Source organism: Phyllobates terribilis, unplaced genomic scaffold, assembly GCF_046119375.1.
Source record: "Phyllobates terribilis strain yellow unplaced genomic scaffold, ASM4611937v1 Scaffold_3__8_contigs__length_932513732, whole genome shotgun sequence".
Lineage (NCBI taxonomy): Eukaryota > Metazoa > Chordata > Amphibia > Anura > Dendrobatidae > Phyllobates > Phyllobates terribilis.
Window position 1 is genome coordinate 846685431 of NW_027362763.1, and position 21574 is coordinate 846707004.

Genomic DNA, 21574 nt, shown 5'->3' on the forward strand with positions numbered 1-21574 from the left:
AGTGGCTTATTGTTAGCATAGACAATCAATATTACATTGTGGGGTCCAACTTTCAGCACCCTCTACTTTTATGTTTTAAATAATAATTTGTATGTTGCACTGTATATGGTAGCTAAATGTGAAAAGGTGTTTTCTAAGGGTTAGTGGATTTCACTGAATGTATTGTATTTTAGTAATTGCACTGAATTTGATATAAGATGGATTTGCTTTGTGCATGGTGTTTTCTATACATGGCTCTTAGAGGTAGCAAACTGGCCAGTAGGTAATTAATGGCTGGTTAAGAGTGTTGAGCGAATTTGCTCGGCATTTCAAATTCGGGTTCGTGGTGCAGGCTTGTTCAAAGCAAAAAGTCGGCTCCGCCCACGAACATCCTGATTTGCCACACTGTCACGCAGTTATCTGCGTGACAGTGTGGCAAATCAGGGATGTTCGTGGGCAGAGCCAATTTTTTGGCGCGAACAAGCCGGAACCCCGAATACAAACCTGACTTATTAGCTGCATTCGTGTCCTCCGTGCACAGATACTGCAGAATATAACAGTGGAGCAGGGAGCCGTCAGGTCCTTTTTCCACAGTTCAGTCTATGTAGAGTGAAGGTACTGCAAGGATCTTTAGGCCACATGACAAAGTAGCGGAGAAGTTGAGCAGGACTCAGACAAGTTGTGTGTGCTGATGTAGCAGAGTTGTTCTGTATGGGCTCATATAAAGGACTTGGCGAGGTTAGGGTAGTAGCTTAGTGTAAAATAAAAATTCCCCCGTCTCAAGTGCATGTGCCTCTTTCTAATCTAAAGTTGGGACGTATGGTATCAGTAACAGAGAAGCGACTGCTTTTTACAGAAGCAGAACTGGTAAGGAAAAATTGGAACTTCAAACAGGAGTTACAGTAGAGAGAGAAATACTCTAAGTGTTCCCCAGAATACAGGAAACAGTTCAGCCTTCTAACACCCTAATGAAATAAAAGGATGTTTAAAAAATGATTCTCACATAAATGAGACATTTTGGAAATGTTGTTTTTGACTTTTTGTGTGTGGTTTGACTATCTGGTTTAAGCATGTAATAATTCAGGGTTTGAAAAATGCAAATTTTTCAACATTTTTCACTAAATTTCAGATATTTTCATAAATAAATGCAAAAGTTAATTGTACTTTTAATTGGTATATTTAGGAAATGTGTCACAAAAAATAGTCTCAGAATCTCTGGGACATTAAGAATTTGAAAGTTATTACCCCATAAAGTGATATGTCAGAATTGAAAAATGGGGCTTAGTCGTGAAAGCTAAAATTGCCTCAGTTACTAAGGGGTTAAAGTCCAGAGTGTCTCGTGTTGTTCTTCAACCAAGGTCTCCCAAGATTTCCACCATCTAGAACAACAGAAGGAGACACTGAACACACACTATAGAGTTTTATTTGTGCTGATGTTCTGGGGGTGGTTAGACATCTCAGTCAGGCCGCCTCTTACATAAACACTTAACAGGCTACAGTGCTTGAAGGAGTGATGACGGACCTTCAACAGCTGGTCAACAAGTGTGGATAGACATCCATAAATCGTGTATGGATAAATATTCTGATTCTGGAAAACCTTTTTCAACTTTTACTACTTCCTTCATAATTTACTACTTGGGTCCTCAAGCATGTGGCTCGGGAGCCACGTGTAGCACGGGACTATGATATGTGGCTTAAGGCATGAGCACCAGGAGTAGAAAACAGTTAAGAAGAGGAGGTTTCCAGATGATGACTTTTGTGAGTAACCCTGCATAGAAGAGCAGATCTGGATTTGCATATTCTGGCTGTGGGGCTGGAGTAGTGGTCCCCAACTCTGGTCCTCAAGAACCACCAACAGATCATGTTTTCAGGATTTCCTTAGTATTGCACAGATGATGAAATTATTGCCTGTCAAGTGATGCAATTATCATCTTGGCAATACTAAGGAAATCCTGAAATCATGATCTGTTGGAGGCTCTTGAGGACTGGAGTTGGAGGAACACTGGGCTGGAGCGATAAATATGGCAAGCTGGAGAGGAGGATACTGGCAGTTGGAGAAGGTGCTTGAATCTGGATGCGATAGTCTTGCGAGTGTGCTTGATGCGGGAATACCAAATAGAGGTAAAGTGGGAACCCTTGGATGTAGGTATACTTCCTACACACGTGGTCAATCTATCTATTTATCTACTATCTATCTATTTATTATCTATATACACACGTGGTCAAAATTGTTGGTACCCCTCGTTTAATGAAAGAAAAACCCACAATGGTCACAGAAATAACTTGAATCTGACAAAAGTAATAATAAATTAAAAATCTATGAAAATGAACAAATGAAAGCCAGACATTGCTTTTCAACCCTGCTTCCACAGAATTTTTAAGAAAATTAAACTCATGAAATAGGCCTGGACAGAAATGATGGTACCCTTAACTTAATATTTTGTTGAACAACCTTTTGAGGCAATCACTGCAATCAAACGATTCCTGTAACGGTCAATGAGACTTCTGCACCTCTCGACACGTATTTTGGCCCACTCCTCATGAGCAAACTGCTCCAGTGGTCTCGTGTTTGAAGGTTGCCTTTTCCGGACAGCATGTTTCAGCAGCAGAAGGGAAGGAAGGGAGACACAAATCCATTACTTAGTGGGTAGGCGGAGCCCCATAGGATAGTTCACCTCAGATTAGAAAACGTGACGACCGGCCCCTCCAGTATAAAGGCTCCTCCTACTCCCATGTTCTCCAGTCTTTTATCTGAGGTCTCAGAGGATAGTCGCTGCCTCGGCAGCTCCTCAGAAGAGTTTGTTTTTTTTTGTTTTATATCCAGCGAGACCTGGACCCCCCGTGGTCTAGAGGTCTCAGGGGGTCTCGGCACAACTGAGACCCCTGACCCTCCCCTGGCGGCTCTGTGTACCCCTTGAGGAGGTCCCCACAGAAGCCTGCCGGCCCCGGGGGATACAGGGCGCTCCCTGGCGGAGGCGCACACCACATCTGGGGGTCCCTGCGTGTTCCGCCGTAGGGGGGAGCAAAGGGCCACGGCGCCACACAACCCTGAGGATCTCTGTGGTGTTCAGCCGGGTAAGTGCTCTTTTGCATAAGAGTGCCTTAACGGCTACGGCAGCAGCCGCCGTTTCTATAAGTGTGACTGCCTGTGTGTTTTTGTCTATTGCAGACGCTGCCTTTACTGGGGGGAGCAGAGACGGAGGCCAGTAATGTTTATATGTGGCCCCACATTGCATTTTGTATAAGCGCACATTTTTTTCTTTATTAGCGCACGCTCTTTCTTTTCTTGCTTCCTGCCTTCATAGAGGTAGGAAGCTCTCTGTCTAGCGTTCTTTTTGCTTGAATAGCGCGGGCTCTGTCGGGGGGCGTGGCTTAGCTTCTCCTGGCTTCCTGCCGTCATATCTCAGGCAGGAAGCTCTTGGTTTGGGCGCGCGTTGTGTCAGTCCCTGCTTCTCCTCCGGCTTCCGTGTTCCATCGAGCACCTCCTGCTCTCTGCTCCCCGTCCACCGCCACACACTCAGGAGGAGCGGTCGCCGCGGTATCGGTGAGTTCCCTCTGCCTTTGGCAGAGGTTCCCTGACAGCGTTTTTCACTTTGGCTAACCTGCTAGGGAGACATAGTGAGCGCTACCGCTTCTCTTTTGAAACTATTTACTTCGCTGACCTTAGTAGGCAGTGTAGTATTTTAGTTGCAGTGATATTAACCCCTTCTGAACAGAATGGTTCTTTAGGGTTGTTTTTTCTTTTCCTGGGGAAACACCTTGTGTTTGAGGGCGCTTCTCCCTGTTGATTAAGTTAAATTATTTGCTCTGGAGCTCTGGGGTAGCTCTCTCTAAGGGTGAGCTTTAACCCTTCAGAGCTTGAGGCATACAAAAAAAAAAAAAAAAAAAAAAAGAGTTTTGAAAACAGGCTGTGCAATTTTCACACTTTTATTTGCCATCCTTATTGTAACATCCTGTCATCTGGTGTGGGTGGCATGTCGGATCAGGGGCCTGGGAGTGCTGACCGCTCTCCTGATCCGTTCCAAGTTCGGTCGCACGCTTCTGATACACCCAGGCCTTCCACGACGTCAAGTTCGACCCTTAGTGATGTTAAGGTGGAAGCGCTCACTCGCTCCATTGATAGTCTTTCTAGCCTCCTGAGTCAGTGGGTGTCAGCCAGATCGCATCCGTCGCCATGAGGAAAAAAGCGCCGCAGGACTGTGGCACTATCTCCCTCGCACAGCGCATCAGAGGTTTCGGTTTCACCAACGAGTTCGGTTGAGGAAATCTTTGATTCTGAGGAAGAGGATCGACGAGGTCGCTCTATTTCACTTTCAGGCCGCGTAGATGTGCTTATTAAGGACATGCGGGAAGTGTTACAGCTGTCTGAAGAGCCGGCAAGACCGTCTAAGTCTGCCCGGCTATATCAGGAAACGCGCCGTGCTCGTCCAACGTTGCCTGCGCATGAGGAACTTAACGAGGCAGTGGAGAAGGAGCGCCGGTGTCCGGATAAACGCTTCCAGGGGATGCGGTTTTTTGATGCTCTGTATCCCTGCACTAAGGAGATGGTCACTGATTGGGTTCCTTCTCCCGAGGTGGATATATCCATGTCTCAGTTGAGCAAGTCCTCCTTGCTTCCGGTTAAAGGGAAAGCCAATCTTCAGGATCCTCTGGACAGGAGATCAGAGTCAGCGGCGAAATCCATCTATGAAGCCGCAGGTCATGGTTTCCGAGCGGCCTTAGGGGCCATGTGGGCCGGTGAGGCTTCCCTGCGGTGGTTGGATCAGCTGCGAACGGCATGGCAAGATGGGACTCCGCGGTCAGAAGTGGAAAAGCTTTTTCAGTTGATGGAAGAAGCCATGTGTTATGGCAGGGATGCAGTACTGGACACTACTTCAATTTTGTCCAAAGCTCAAGCTTCGGCCGTCACAGTTAGAAGAGCACTGTGGCTTAAGCAGTGGACCGGAGATACAGTATCCAAGCAAGGTTTGCTTAGTCTTGCATATAGGGGCGGTCAGCTTTTTGGTTCGGACCTTTCAGAGCTGATTGCCAAGGCCAAGAACAAGGATGTTTCCCTGCCTCTAAAGAAGGCAGCAGCATCCACATCTGGCAGGTCAGGGCCCGGTAGAGGTCATCGGTCCTTTCGGACCAGGGGACGATTCGGTCAGCCTTCTTGGAGATCAGGTCGTCCTTCGTCCTCCGGCAGATCCTCCCAGAAATCTCGTACTCCTTGGAAGCAACAGTCCCGTCAGGACAGACGGGAGGTTGACAAAAGATCCGCTAAGGCTAATTGACGCCAGAGATCCCCCCGAGGGTTCTCGGGTGGGAGGTCGTCTGCTACAATTCGGGTCAATTTGGGCATCCCACATATCGGACGCCTGGGTGACGCGGGCTATTTCATAGAGTTTCATTCTCCACCTTCAGACAGGTTTCGTCAGACATGCATTCCATCCGTGCCAAGGCTGGCTGCTGCACTGTTACAGGAGGTTGACTCTCTCCTGCAGCAGGGTGTGGTGGTTCAGGTTCCTCCGGAAGACCAGGGAAGGGGTTTTTACTCCAACCTTTTTGTGGTCCCCAAAAAGGAGGACAAGTTTTGCCCGGTACTGGATCTCAGAGATTTGAACATTTACGTCCGAACACGGAAGTTCCGCATGGAGTCTCTCCGTTCGGTGATAGCGACCCTGTCGCAGTACGATTTCTTGGTGTCTATCGACATCCGCGACGCCTATTTGCATATCCCTATCGGCAGGGCTCACCAGCGTTTTTTGCGTTTCCCCATAGGTCAAACCCATTACCAGTTTGTGGCCCTACCATTCGGGTTGGCCTCGGCACCCAGGGTTTTTACAAAGGTTCTGGCTCCTCTCATGGCGCTTCTTCGAAGACAAGGGGTTACGATCCTCCCCTACCTGGACGACCTGTTCATAGTGTCGCCCACAGCGGAGGAGGCGATAACAGCTCGCGACCTCTCCCTTCAGTACCTGATGGACTTCGGGTGGCTGATCAATTGGAAGAAGTCGTCATTGGAACCAGCGCAGTCCATTCTGTTCCTGGGGATGCATTTCGATACAGTTCGGGCAGTTGTGTCTCAGCCTCCTGTCAAACAGGCGAACCTTCGGCTTCTGGTCCAGGCTATGAGGTCGGCGTTGTCAATGTCCCTTCGGGAATGCATGCGCCTTCTGGGTCAAATGGTGGCAGCTATGGAAGCAGTACCGTTTGCACAATTTCATTCCCGGGATCTCCAAAATCTTATTCTGACACATTGGGATCGATCTCTGACTTCTCTGGATCGCTCGGTCGTTTTCTCCCGCAGGGTGCGAGAGTCTCTTGGATGGTAGTTACGTCCAGAGACTCTATCCCTGGGGAAATCCTTCCTTCTCCCGAGGTGGTCGGTGATTACCACCGACGCCAGCCTGACGGGTTGGGGGGGGAGTTTGGAACGACCTCTGGGTTCAGGGGGTCTGGTCGTCAGAGGAGTTGTCTCTCCCGATCAACATTTTGGAGTTGAGAGCGATATTTTTCTGCCTCCAACATTGGACGGTCCTTTTGAACGGTCTACCGGTCCAGATTCAGTCGGACAATGCGACGGCGGTCGCGTATATCAACCATCAGGGTGGGACGAGAAGTTCCAGACTCATGATGGAGGTCTCTCGGATCTTGGTTTGGGCCGAGTCCAGGATTCCAGCAATCTCTGCGATCCACATCCCAGGTGTGCTGAATATCTCCACGGACTTCCTCAGTCGCGAGCAGGTGGATCCTGGGGAATGGAGTCTCCATCCAGATGTTTTTTCTCTGCTGTGTTCCCATTGGGGGACTCCTCAGGTGGACTTGATGGCGTCCAGGCTGAATGCCAGGGTTCCGACTTTCATGTCCTGGTACAGGGATCCAGAGGCTGTGGCGGTAGATGCTCTAGTAGCCCCGTGGGACCAGTTCGAGCTGGTCTATGTATTTCCGACGATATCCTTACTTCCTCTGGAAATCCGATGGATCAAACTCGAACGAGTATCCGTAATCTTGGTAGCACCGGATTGGCCACAAAGAGCGTGGTATTCGACACTGGTATCTCTTCGAGCGGCGCTTCGGTTTCCACTACCCCTTCGCTCGGACTTGTTAAGCCAGGGGCCCATTCGTCATCCGGACCTGAGGTCACTTTGTTTGACAGCGTGGCTCTTGAGACCGAGATCCTGACCCGTCGCGGGTTTTCGCCCGAGGTCATTGCTACCTTGCGGGCAGCCAGGGGTCCAGCTCCGACTAGGATTTATCACAGAACTTGGGAATCTTTCTATTCATGGTGTTCTGGATCTTCAAGAAACCCGAGGGTTTTTTCCATCCCCAACTTCTTGGCTTTTTTGCAATATAGTTTGGCCAGGGGTCTAGCGGTTAGTACTGTGTGGGGTAAGGTGTCTGCACTTTCCGCACTTTTTAGAAGGGCTATTGCCTCACGCAGGGATGTGCGTTCTTTTTTTCGCGGAGTCGCACGTCAGTTTCCGCCGCGGAGGGCAGTTGTGGCTCCGTGGCGGCTTAATCTAGTCCTGGAAGCCCTTCAGCATAGGCCTTTTGAGCCTATGGATTCTGCTAAACTTTCGTTACTTTCTTGGAAGGCGGCCTTCTTGGTGGCAGTCACCTCTTTGTGAAGGTGTCGGAGTTGGCGGCACTATCTTGCTCGCCTCCGTTTCTGGAATTCCTTCCGGATCGCGTGGTGCTTCGTACCCGTGAAGATTTTTTACCTAAGGTAGTGTCACAATTCCACATTAATCAGGACATTGTGTTGCCTTCTCTTTGTCCAAAACCTAAGAATCCAAGGGAGCGGGCCTTGCACTCGTTGGACTTAGTGCGGGCATTGAAGTTCTATCTTACAATCACACGAGGTTTTCGGAAGTCGGACTCTCTTTTTGTGATTCCGGCTGGTCGTCGGCGTGGTCAACGTGCTTCCAAGGACACGATAGCTCGGTGGATCCGGTCGGCTATCCTGGAAGCGTACCGGCTCAAGGGCGAGCCTTGTCCGGTTAAAGTTCAAGCTCATTCCACGAGAGCCATTGGCTCATCGTGGGCTTTTCGTCAGGGGGCCTCCGCAGCGCAGCTCTGCCGGGCGGCCACCTGGCGCTCTGTTCACACCTTTACTAAGTTTTATAAAGTGGACGTGAGTGCTTCCGTTGATGGGGCCTTGGGACGCAGGGTCCTGCAGGCAGCGATAGTTTAAGTTATCTCTTTATTGTTTATTTTTTCTTTATTCAGCGCGGTTGGCGCTCTTGCCTAAGTTGTTGGGGTGTTGGAGATTCTGCCACTATTTCCCACCCTTAAGTGAGGTACTGCTTTAGGGCGTCCCACTAAGTAATGGATTTGTGTCTCCCTTCCTTCCCTTCTGCTGCTGAAAGTCGGATTTTGGTAAGAACTTACCTGTAAAATCCTTTTCAGCGAAGGAAGGAAGGGAGACTCAGCACCCTCCCATGGCAGAAGAGGTTTTGTTGTGTTTCTAGATGCAGCGCGTCTCCTTCCTGATGACGATCATCTGGACTGGGTTTAGCGCTCTACGGCTCTCCTTCCAGTATCGCCAGCTCTACACAGTTGTCAGGTCCAGTGAGGTATGCCTAGGACTGTGTGTTTCTATTACATAACCTGTTTTCTCTCATTTCTGAACTTTCAGAAGGGGATGTGTTGTTCTGCTGGTGTTGTCTGCTCTTCCTTAGCTTGTGTACGGACTGGAGAACATGGGAGTAGGAGGAGCCTTTATACTGGAGGGGCCGTCCGTCACGTTTTCTAATCTGAGGTGAACTATCCTATGGGGCTCCGCCTACCCACTAAGTAATGGATTTGTGTCTCCCTTCCTTCCTTCGCTGAAAAGGATTTTACAGGTAAGTTCTTACCAAAATCCGACTTTCAGCTCTTTCCAAAGATGCTCAATAGGATTTAGGTCAGGGCTCATAGAAGGCCACTTCAGAATAGTCCAATGTTTTCCTCTTAGCCATTCTTGGGTGTTTTTAGCTGTGTGTTTTGGGTCATTATCCTGTTGCAAGACCCATGACCTGCGACTGAGACCAAGCTTTCTGACACTAGACAGCACATTTCTCTCTAGAATCCCTTGATAGTCTTGAGATTTCATTGTACCCTGCACAGATTCAAGACACCCTGTGCCAGATGCAGCAAAACAGCCCCAGAATATAACAGAGCCTCTTCCATGTTTCACAGTAGGGACAGTGTTCTTTTCTTGATATGCTTAATTTTTCCGTCTGTGAACATAGAGCTGATGTGCCTTGCCAAAAACTTCCATTTTTGTCTCATCTGTCCATAGGACATTCTCCCAGAAGCTTTGTGGCTTGTCAACATGTAGTTTGGCAAATGTCAGTCTCACTTTTTTATGATTTTTTTTCAACAATGGTGTTCTCCTTGGTCGTCTCCCATGAAGTCCACTTTGGATCAAACGACGGATGGTGCGATCTGACACTGATGTTCCTTGAGCTTGAAGTTCACCTTTAATCTCTTTAGAAGTTATCCTGGGCTCTTTTGTTACCATTCTTATTATCCGTCTCTTTACTTTGTCATCAATTTTCCTCCTGCGGCCACGTCCAGGGAGGTTGGCTACAGTCCCATGGATCTTAAATTTCTGGATAATATGTGCAACTGTAGTCACAGGAACATCAAGCTGCTTGGAGATGGTCTTATAACCTTTACCTTTAAGATGCTTGTCTATAATTTTCTTTCTAATCTCCTGAGACAACTCTTTCCTTTGCTTCCTCTGGTCCATGTTGAGTGTGGTACACACCATGTCACTAAACAGCACAGTGAGTATCTGTAGCCCTATATACAGGCCCACTGACTGACTACAAGATTGTTGACACCTGTGATGCTAATTAGTGGACACAACTTGATTTAACATGTCCCTTTTGTCACATTATTCTCAGGGGTGCCATGATTTCTGTCCAGGCTTATTTCACAAGTTAATTTTTTTTTTTAATTCTGTGGAAGCAGAGTTGAAAAGCAATGTCTGACTTTCATTTGTTCATTTTCATAGATCTTTAATTTATTATTACTTTTGTCAGATTCAAAGTTATTTCTGTGGGGGGGGGGGGGCACAATGTCTGTGTTTTTTGTGTGGGTATCTACCACATTGTTACTTACATTAGTAGGGGTTGTCATCTCAGTCGTACTTGTGTCAGTTTAAAAAAAAAAAAAAAAATACCCCATTCACTCAATGGCTGCAATGTGAGCAAAGCATGTGCGTTATTTTCACAATTGCATACAATAGGCTGCACCAGAAATACTCTTATTGGAATCTGACCACATCTCCATTTTTGTGGAGCCTAAGAAATTGCAAATAGTGAAAACTCTGAAATCGTGGGTAAAGATTGCATTATTTCCAGAGGAAACAAATATAGAAACTGCCTTTCAGTTTTGTATGTTTTCTACATAATGGATATGTGATGCCTCACTTCTATATGCGATCTCAAAAACTAGATATATAAAAAAAAAAAATCCCATTAAGCTCCATAATCACAGACTATTAGGCTGCATTCACACAGCAGTTATGCTGCGCTGTGCTGCTGCATTCCTCGTTTTCCTTGCACAATCAATGAATTTTGTAGGGAAACAGCTGCTTGAATCAGGAAAAGGAGATTTTTGTGTACTCACCGTAAAATCTCTCTTAGCCTCTAATTGGGGGACACAGGACAATGGGTGTTATGCTGCTGTCCACTAGGAGGCGACACTATGCATAATCTGAAAAAGATTAACCGTGGCTCCTCCTCTGCAGTATACACCCCTGGACGGCGTCAGCTTCTCCAGTTTTATGCAAAAGCATTAGGAGGAACATAACATGGATAACATAATCATGTCTATAAGAAGGCAACTATGTACGAGCTCAAACAAAGACAATATGAGAACGCAACATAATAACGGCCCGACTGGCGTCAAGGTGGGAGCTGGGTCCCCCAATTAGAGGCTAAGAGAAAGAGATTTTACGGTGAGTACACAAAAATCTCCTTTACTCTGTTGCCTCATTGGGGGGACACAGGACCATGGGAAGTCCCAAAGCAGTCCCTGGGTGGGAAGCAATGGACGAATATTGTGTAGACAGGCCCCTAGAATTGGGGCACCGCCGCCTGCAGAACACATCTACCCAGGCTCGCGTCTGCTGAGGACTGAGTATGAACGCTGTAGTGTTTGGTAAACGTGTGTAGGCTAGTCCAGGTGGCTGCCTTACACACTTGTGCCGAAGCCTGGTGCCGAATGGCCCAGGAGGCCCCTAGCGCACGTGTAGAGTGTGCCGTAATTCCTGCTGGAAGAGGAGAATTTTTGAGGCGGTGGGCCTCTTGTATGGTGGATTTGATCCACTTGGCAAAGGTAGCTTTGGAAGCAGGCAGACCTTTGCGGCCGCCTTCCAGTAGAAGGAAAAGAGAATTAGACTTCCGGAAGGGCGCAGTCCTAGACACATAGATACGCAATGCCCTGACAAGGTCAAGCGTATGCAGAGCCTTCTGCACTCTATGAATCGGGACTGGACAGAGGGATGGCAGTGAAATTTCCTCATTGAGGTGGAAGTTGGACACAACCTTCAGAAGGAAGGATGGGACCGTACGGAGAACTACCTTGTCCTGGTAAAAAAACAGGAAGGGCCGTCTGCAGGAGAGTGCTGTCAGTTCAGACACCCTGCGTAGCGAGGTGATTGCCACCAGGAAAACCACTTTCTGGGATAGAAGGCGGAGTGGGACTTCCCTAAGGAGTTCAAAGGGTGTTTCCTGCAATGCTGTCAGCACAAGGTTGAGGTCCCACGTTTCTAGTGGTCATCTGTAGGGGGGAACCAATCGGGAAACCCCCTGAAGAAATGTCTTTACTTGCGGCTTCTTAGCAATGCACTTCTGAAAAAGCACTGAGAGAGCTGACACCTGGCTCTTAAGGGAGGCCAGGGACAGTCTGGCCTCCAGACCCGATTGGAGAAACCCAAGTACCCTGGGGAGGGAATAAAGGAATGGGGTCTGGCCACGAGATTCGCACCAGGTAAAGAAGGCTTTCCAGGTACGGTAATAAATCTTAGCAGAGGTTGGCTTCCGTGCCCTGATCATGGTTGCAATGAAGTCTGGAGAGAACCCTAACTGGGTTAGAACCCAGGTCTCAATGGCCACGCCGTCAAATTGAGGGCCCCTGGGTTCTGGTGGTAGAACAGGCCTTGTAACAGAAGATCCGGGCGGTCGGGGAGATGCCGGGGGACGTCTGCTGTGAGCTGTACGATGTCGGCGTACCATGTACGTCTGGGCCAGTCCGATTAGGACAGTTGGAACTCCCTCTTGCTTGATCTTCCTCACCACTCTGGATATCAGGGGGAGAGGTGGAAAAATGTACAGGAGCTGGAACTGGGTTCAGTTCTGAACCAGGGCGTCCCCTTCTAGCGCCCGCGGGTCATGTGTTCTGGACATGAAGTTGGAGACCTTGGCATTGAAGTGGGATGCCATTAGGTCCACGTCCGGAGTCCCCCAGCGATGGCAGATCTGGCGAAAAACTTCAGGATGGAGAGACCGCTCTCCCGAGTCCGATGCTTGCCGGCTGAGGAAGTCTGCTTCCCAATTGTCCACACCCGGAATGTGGACCGCAGAGAGAACCGAACCTGTGTCTTCCGTCCAGTGGAGAATGTGTGTCACTTCTCGCATCGCCTGGGCACTGCGGGTCCCCCCATGGTGATTCACATATGCCACAGCCGTGGCATTGTCCGACTGTACTCTGATGTGAGAGGCTGCCAGTAAGTGATGGAAGGCCCTCAACGCCAGGAGGATGGCACGAATTTCTAAGATGTTGATAGGAATGGTCGTTTTCTGGGGACCACTTGCCCTGTGCTCTGTGGTGTAAGTGCACCGCACCCCAACCCATCAGGCTCGCGTCGGTGGTCAGAACCTTCCATTGACCCGTGAGAAAGGATTTCCCCTTTGTTAGTGAGGCTGGCTTGAGCAACCAGTGCAGGGACCTCCTGGTTGACGACGTCAGCTGGAACTCCCTGTCGAGAGAAAAAAGGGGTTCCTGTCCCATGACTTGAGTATGGCTAGTTGGAGAGGCCTGAGGTGAAGCTGGGCAAATGGGACTGCTTCTATTGCCGCCATCATCCTGTCGAGGACTCTCATGGAAAACCGGAGAGATCGAGGGGATTTGCTGAGGAGGGTGTGAACTCCTAGATGGAGAAGCAGTGCCTTGTCCTCGGGAAGGAGCACTAGACCCCTGAAGGTGTTGAATAGCATTCCCAGGAAGATCAGAGACTGATTCGGGGTTGGTGATGACTTTTGTAGGTTGACTAACCAGCCCAGGCGACTCAGAGTGTCGGTTGTGATTGAGACGCTGAGCTCGCAGTCCTTGAAAGTAGGAGCCTTGATAAGGAGATCATCCAGGTATGGAACGACTACTATGCTTCTGGAGAGCAGGACGTCCATGGTGGCTGCCATGACTTTGGTAAACCCTCAGAGCCGTGGCGAGTTTCGAACGGGAGAGCCACTAACTGGTAGTGGTCCTGGTCAATTGCCAACCTGAGAAATCTCTGATGGGCGGGTGCAATTGGTATATGCAGGTATGCGTCTTGTATGTCTATGGAGGCGAGAAATTCTCCCTTCTCCATGGACGCAATGATGGACCGAAGGGACTCCATGCGGAAGTGACGTAACCGTACATATTTGTTGAGCTGTTTTAGGTCCAGTATGGGCCGTACGCCGCCTCCTTTCTTGGGGACTATGAATAAATTGGAGTAGAACCCTCGGAAGCGCTCGGCCGCGGGGACCGGTACTATGACTCCTGCTTGAAGCGAGAAGGCCGCTTGGCGGAAGGCACAAGCCTTGGCTGGCGGTTGAAAGTGAACTGTATCTTGTATCCCGAAGACACTAGTTCCCTGACCCACCTGTCTTCTGTAATAGGCAGCCAGACTTGATGAAAGAGCAAAAGTCGGCCGCCTACAGGTGGGGTCGGTGTCTTTTGGAGTCCGTGAGTCATGATGAGGAGGAAATCTGAGATTTTCCTCCTTTGGACTTTGACTGGCCTGCTTTTGACTGCCAGGTCTTGCCCGACTTTTGCGTCGACCGCGAGTTGTCCCTGCGAGGGGAGCGGTTGCTATTTTGTGCTGGACGCGAGACGGATCAGCCCGAAGAGTTCCGAAAGGATCGGAATAGAGTTTGGTAACGCTTCCTGTAAGTTTGGGTTTCAGTTGGGGGAGAGAGGTACTCATACCCCCCGGTGGCGTTGGATATCATCATGTCCAACTGTTCGCCAAAAAGTCGACCACTGAGGTACGGGAGGTGCGTGAGGGACTTTCTTGAGGCTGCATCTGCTTTCCATTCCCGCAGCCAGAGGATACGCCGAATCGTGACGGCGTTTGATGCTATCCCCGCTGCACCCCTTGCTGAATCCAGAGCTGCATGAAGCATCTAATCTGCTACAACTGCTATTTGAACCGTTTGGTCCGACAGCTTAGGAGCAAATGCTTGGAGGCCAGCTTGTAAATTTTTGGGGCCAAGCCAGGAGGCCTTTGCAGCCCCAAACTGAAGCGAACGCGTGAGCCAGGGAGGCCCCTGCGGCCTTGAAAATTGAACGAGCCTTGCGTTCCACCTGCCTGTCTGCTGCATCCCTGAGGGTTGAGCTATCTGGCAGTGAAAGGGGTGACTGTGGTGCTAGCCTAGAGACTGGGGGATCCACTTTGGGTGGATCTGTCCATTCCTTGGTAACCTCCTGTGGGAAGGGGTACCGCGCCTCCAGATATTTGGATTTAAGGATCAATTTAAACTGTGGGTGGCCAAAGAGATCTTAGGCGGCTTCAGAGCTCCTTCGAAGGAAATGTTCTAGTGCCTCCGGAGGCAGATCAGAAATGTCCAGCACCCGATGGATGGACGAAATTACGTCCTCAACTAGCGTTGTATTGCTAGGGGGGATTGGGATCAGGGACCCTTCAGTTTCCTTGTCAGAGTCGGAATCACCGATGTCTTCCGAATCCTGTGTATCGATAAGGCGTCTCCTGCCGGATGAGCCGGGGTGGAGACCTTCTCTGGTCGGGGATCGCTGCGGAGATCTGCATTGTCTGTCCCTGGTAGGGGACGGTCTAAATGACCTGGGATTACGGTGTCTCTCCCTAGAAGGGGATGACCGTGTGTTATGGGATGATGCAGATGAACGTGACCTGTGGATCCGGTTGCGTCCTAACCTAGACGTGGATGTGCCCGGGTCGTCATGTCCCTGAGTCGAGCTCTCCCTTTGCTGGGTAGCGTTCATAGCCGAGGCATGGCGCTGCAGAGCCTGAAGCAATGTGGAGGTTAGGTTGTCAATAGACTGCGTCATAGATTGCGACATCTGAGTGACCCATTCCTGCGTGACATTAGACCCGAAGCATTGGCAGGGGCTTCTTGGGGCTCTGGCACAGTAGTCTGGATGCAGTCCTGGTAGTGCGGGTACGTGCTACCACAGGGGAGAGTATTACTGCAGGCTGTACAGAGTGCATAATAGCAGTCCTCCCTGGTTCTCTTGGACCTCGAGTCCGGCATAGTGCACAGGGGTGGCTATGCAGAGGAGCTTATAAGAAATAATGGATTCACAGCCGAGGAGGAACTCCAACTGTGATCTTACCCCACCAGTGTGCCCCTAGGTCCAGCGCTGAAGATTCACAGTCCTGTGCCTCCCCGGAGACTGGCAGGCCTGGTCTGTATCTGCCGACCGGTAGCTGCAGGGTTAATTCTTTATCCTGCAGCAGATAATGGCCGCCGGAGTAAAGTTTAAGGAAGAAGGGGGGCGGAGAGCTGAAAAGGGCGGCAGTTGCTGTGTGAAATCGCACCCTTTCAATCTGGATACGCACCCTCTATGACACTGTAGAGTGTCATATTTGTCATCCGGGGGGGGCGGGCCGGGGGGGCGGAGAGGTGGCGGCTTCGGCCTAGCCGAGGCCACGGTCTAAATTAGATGCCTGATGCCCAAAAGGGCTCCAGGCCGGCGCGCAAGTCCGGGAGGGGTCCGGATCAGATCCGGACCCCCCCGGATTTAAAGGCAGGATAGCGGTGGGGGTATAAGCGGAAGGGGGGACCTGAGAAGAGTCCCCGAGGCACCATAGAGCTGGTGCTGCCGCAGAGACAGGGCGCAGGGAGGTCTGTGCCTGTGTGTTGTGCCGTGCCTGCCAGCACTCCCCCCCCGGCCCCGACAGGAGCCCACAGCAGGGCTGGGGTCCCTGGATTCAGCTGCAGTGTGCTGGCTACTGTGAGCTGCAGAGTGCTGCCTGTACAAGCCCTACCTGAAGTGTTTCAACCTAATGCCCCCCAGAGGGGGATTAGGGAGGGTGCTGCTGTCACCATCAGGGGGCTTTATCCTCGCCTCGACCTCAACCCAGAAACCAAAAGGAATTGGGGAAGGAGGGGGGTCTCGACTTCGAACCAGCACCCGAGGGGCTGGGGAAGGAGCGACATGGGGAATAGCCATCTCGACTTCAACTGTGCACCCCGTAATAGGGGGCAGAGGAAGGAGCCATGCCGGGAGTCTCGCAGGAGACCCACTTTTCTTCATCTGTAATCCCGTCGGAGAAAACAGAGTAAAAGTTTTAGGTGTGCCTCCTATGCGACACTAAACAAAAACTGGAGAAGGCTGACGCCGTCCAGGTGTGTATACTGCAGAGGAGGAGCCACGGTTAATCTTTTTCAGATTATGCAGTGTCGCCTCCTACTGGACAGCAGCATAACACCCATGGTCCTGTGTCCCCCAATGAGGCAACAGAGTAAACTGTGTACAACCATTATGATCAGTCGGACTGTCTTGCAGGTGAAAGCAGTTTCCCTGCAAAATTAAGTGATTGTGCAGAGAAACACTGGAAAGACTGCAAGCGACACAGGGTTGCTGTAATTAAAAGTTGCAGCATTACCGCTAAGTGGGAACAGAGTCTAAAAGAATAAGGAGGAAGTTAGGTTTAGAGAGAATGGCCTGGGTTTTCAATGTTTCGTTTTCCTTTAAAGTTACCATCTTAGTTAGCTTAATTTCCCTATGAGCAACTGCAGTATAGAGTAAAAATATGTGGACGAAATGAAATGTGAATAGATTTTCTATCTATCATAACTTACAAACAGCTGCAAAGTTGACAGATGCCGTTCCCAGGAGAACCCTGAACTGCATGTACCCCAAACTATTCCTCTGTATTGCAGCTATAGCTCATTATTAAAAATTTAAACAGCGCAACTAAAAAAAAAAAAAAAAAATAGGTTTCATGTAGCCTAAGACTAGGACCCTGCCCACAAGGAACCAGATAGTGCAGCTGGCACCAATTTAGAAAGGCAATATGTTTAAGAAAAAGCCTACTTAAATAACCAACATGGACACTGCCAACATGGAAGTTCCTACATAAACATGGAGTCAAAAGTCCACCAATATATGTTTCAAAAGTTTAATATATTTATATAAAAAAAATGGAATCAAAGTATACATGTAAAAAAGTCAATAGCAAGCAGACTTGGGTATTTATGGCAAGTAGTCCACACAAATGATAGGGAAGAGTAGATCAAGTTGCAAACGGTAAAAATAGAATAAAGTGCCTGTGCTTAACCTATATTAAAGTATCATAGCAAGTTCATGCAAAAAATGTAATCCAGCCAATAAAGATCATTAAGTATCCAATCCATAAATGGCAGACACTTATGCTCCCATACAAAAATCATTAGAAACGTAATAAGTATGTAGCTACATACAGATCTACAATTGATAACCTAAGCAACAAGATACATTCATCTCTTACACTTATCTTCCCATATGGGACACCATGCTTGCAGCCTTGACGCGCGTTTCGCGTAGTCTTCCTCGGGGGGCTACTCTTCCCTCCCTATCATTTGTGTGTGGACTACATGCCATAAATACCTGAGTCTGTTTGCTACTGATATTTTTATATGTATATATTTGACTTTTTTCTTTAGAAATCTAATAAACTTTTGAAATATATATTTGTGGACTTTTGACACCATGTTTTTATAGGAATTTACAATCCATGGCCAAGTGCGGCGCTTGTTCTTTAAAGAGACCTGTCACCAGGTCAAAAGTGGCCAGCTTTTGCTCCTATTTTATTCCTGCTGCTCTCCTGAGTATTCCAGTTTTTTTTAATAAGTTGCAATACAGTTCAAGAGATATGGGGGCTTTTATTTACTGCTAATATTTATGCTCTTTACGAAGGAAAAAGACCAGAAAATAAAATAGGAGCAAAAACTGGCCACTTCTGACCTGGTGACAGGTCCTCTTTAAGAAACAAAGTTTTTCTAATCCTGTAGAAGACCCTTAAAAAAAAGGCTTATGGACATAGTGTTCAACAGTTTATATTTGGGAGCAGTTTATGCAACTACTACTCCGGGATTATGAGCAACTGATCATTAAATGCAAAACTATTATCAACAACGAATTAAAAAAAAGGAACATTTTATTATATGAACAATGTGCAGACATCTTTACCATGAAGATGACATTGATGCAGTGGTTATTTTCATCATTATTTCATTTCACCTCTTACATAAATGATCATGACAAAAAAAAATCTATTAATAAACAAAAATGTTCAGAGATTATCGCAGGTCTATTAGTGCCATAGGTCTTGCACTGGTAAATTAACAGTCTTGTGTAGGAATGCATGGCTACACTGAGTGTGGACCAACATGAAGAAACCCATGAAGTCTGGACTTTTAGACATCAGCCTCCATTCTTTTGACATTGCGGTCTTGGTCGACTCCTCATAGGATTCTATATAAATATTATGTGAAAGATGAAACATTTTAGCAGCATATTAATTTGATTCCCCAATTATAAATATAATAAGGCTGTCTGAACAAGATGACCCTTCTCCTAATAATGAAATAAAACAAAAAACACGCTGACCATCATATAATTGCTATGGTTTGCTGCATGTTTTCCTTGCAGCAGTCAGCCTGGGAAGTCTAAGCCATGGCCCCTATTCAAATACTTGGGCAACCTTGTGACACAAGGCCGGGCTGAGTTGCTCTCTATCCTAGCTAATGGAGGAGGTCCAAGAAGATGGCAACCAATTCATTGTTTTTTTCCATCATGTCACTGATACAAGCAGATCTGTACCAGCCGATGGGAAATTGCTACTTGTGCTTCTGCACCCCACCCCAAGAAACACTAAAGTAAAGGTCCCCATAAAATGGGACCAAAACTGCCAATATTGACGGGTTTGGACAACAATCTAATGTGTATGGGGGCACCCCCAACAGATGATGTCGAGTGAGATAAGGATCAGACGAGTCTGATTTTGGTCTGCCGATCTTTTGTTTTCTAAGAGATAAGCCACCAACAGAGGAGTCTAGAGGTGGCTTTTTCATAGAGAAAACAGGAGCTCGGCAGAAAGAATGCTCCAGTGTCTGTGAGAGTTGGGGGGGGGATATAGCTGCCGACCAAATGACTAGCGGGACCATAGTTCAGCTGACAACCATGTAAAGTATATTGAAGGTTTCAAATTTTGCTCTACACCTGGCGTAGCACGGGATAGCTGTTTGTTGAGGTTCAGCCAACAGCTCTCTCTCCCAACTCCCCACATGTATGACCTCTCTCAGATCGGCCAAGTGTTCACGCGTTTTCGATTGAGGAAGTTGCTGAGAGACTTTTCTGGTAGCGGCTTATCTCCCTTGAAACCAGATTACAACTGCCTCGACCTTCTGTCCCCAAACATCATCTATCGGAGTAGAGTCTGGAGGCCCCCATACACATCAGATGATCGGCCAGTCCTGCCGAAAATGGCGACATCAGCTCACTTTTATCATATGTGTATAAGGAACTTAAGTGACTGTCTGGTTTGTGCCATCTTGATTAGTTCTAGTACCCATAGACTGAAAAATAAGTGCATTTATCGAATTTATATTGATCCATCACAAATGGAAAATTAATTGACTTTGAAAATAGTTTCGGTTAAAATTATCCTACCGTTTTGTGTATGCAGCTGCTTTGCAGTGGTATGCATCTCCATGGCTACATATAGTCTGATACTGCAGTCTTGTCGGAAGTAATGCACTGAAGGATCAGATTACACCTAGGTGGGTCTGTAACCATGGAGACACAGAGGTCTGCATATGAGATGGAGACCCCAAATGGTAATTTTGAGTAATTTAAATGTCCTTGAGCAAAATAAGTGGTTAAGATTGCACAGCCTTTCATCTGGTGAAACACAAGAACTTGCCGATACCTATGAAACAGAAAAATGCTGCACTTGTCAATCTGAAATATTCGGGCAGCAAAATCTTGGTAAGGTTAAATCCATCCGTCACGTGCTCATTACCCCACATAACGAACACACGAGACCACTCACTTTCCGTGAATGGATTGTTATGTCATAGCATGTATTTATAGCAGAAGTTTGCTGCGTGCACAAACCATATAGATTCATGCAATTACCCATGCATAAAAGGAGATGCGATAGTTATATATAAATATGCCCCATCCTTGCGGGGGGGGGTGGAGGGGGAAACATCTCTTTCAAGTTTCTTTAGGGGCTGAAAAAATGTCATTATAAATTCATTGGTACTATAAAAAAATTAAATCCCAGCGTAATCAGAATATTCCTATTTCAGGGTTATCAATCACAACGATCAGCCCCTGAACTATACTATTAATGAACGCGCACTGCCACTAGTGATGGGATGAATTACATGTCATCACAACGTAGAAAACACAAATGCACAAACTACCCGACCTCCGCTACCGACATATACACTATTGGGATGTGTTCCCAACCCAGAAGAAGCCTTACTGGACACATTCTCTATACAGTAAAGCAAGGCAATGCGTTCATCACCGATTATCTGATAAAATAACAAAAATACATTGGCAGGTTCAGAACCCAAAATACTGATATCGTCCAAAACGTATCACAAAATTAGAGTGTGCTTCTAGGATCCAGAGAAGAGGACGGTCCGGGGCAGCCGCCATGATGACAGCTGGGTTCTGAGGTTCTGGAAGGGGCACGTCCTTCAGTCACAGGTAACCAAAACTTCAAACATCTTTAAGATTCAGTTTACAGATAAATGGGGAACGGAAAGATCCCAAGTACAAGTATCCATCGTGCTCGTGAGCTTCGCTTATGTAGGGCGCCACCTCTCCATTAGGATCGTGGAAGCTTCTCTTGTAAGATCCCTTCTCTCCTAGCTCCAGGACGAGGCTATACCTGGGGACAAACTTCATCACTGTGTCATGGCTGAAGAGCTGGAGATTGAAAAAGAGGCGGAAAATTACTTTATTATGAACGTAATATACTAAAGTTTTCATTAAAGATGTTGGACACATTGCAGGGAATTAAAGGAAAAGTATCCATTATGTTGTCTTCATTAGACCCAATTCACACATCAGCTTTTTTTATTGCTTGTCTTCTTCAATGCGCTGGATCCCTCTATAGTCAGTCAATGTGCCAGTTTTCACTATCCGCAACTAGACAGTGAAAAGCGGACAGCACTCGGTGGACACACAGATAGAATCTAAGTGCAGTTATTTCTCACAGACCCGTTCACTTAAATTGGCTATATTAATCCACAAATAAGATCAAAATAAACCATGTCGCCATTTTTCCCACAACTAGTGGGTACATTACACAGTCTAGTCCTTGTATACATATTGCACAGTTATGACACTGCAAGAATACAAGTGCTGGTCT

At 47.7% G+C, this 21574-nt stretch overlaps 1 protein-coding gene across 2 annotated transcripts in view; it reads right to left on the bottom strand.

The window, feature by feature from the left end:
- Positions 1-18322: 18322 nt before the first annotated feature.
- APMAP (adipocyte plasma membrane associated protein) overlaps positions 18323-21574 on the bottom strand; it is a 41230-nt gene continuing 37978 nt past the window's right edge. For both annotated transcript variants that reach the window (XM_073672511.1, XM_073672512.1), the window contains exon 9: positions 18323-21129. In XM_073672511.1, coding sequence (XP_073528612.1) covers positions 20920-21129 — 210 coding nt within the window. In that variant the 3' untranslated portion in view covers positions 18323-20919. The remainder of the gene's footprint in view (positions 21130-21574) is intronic.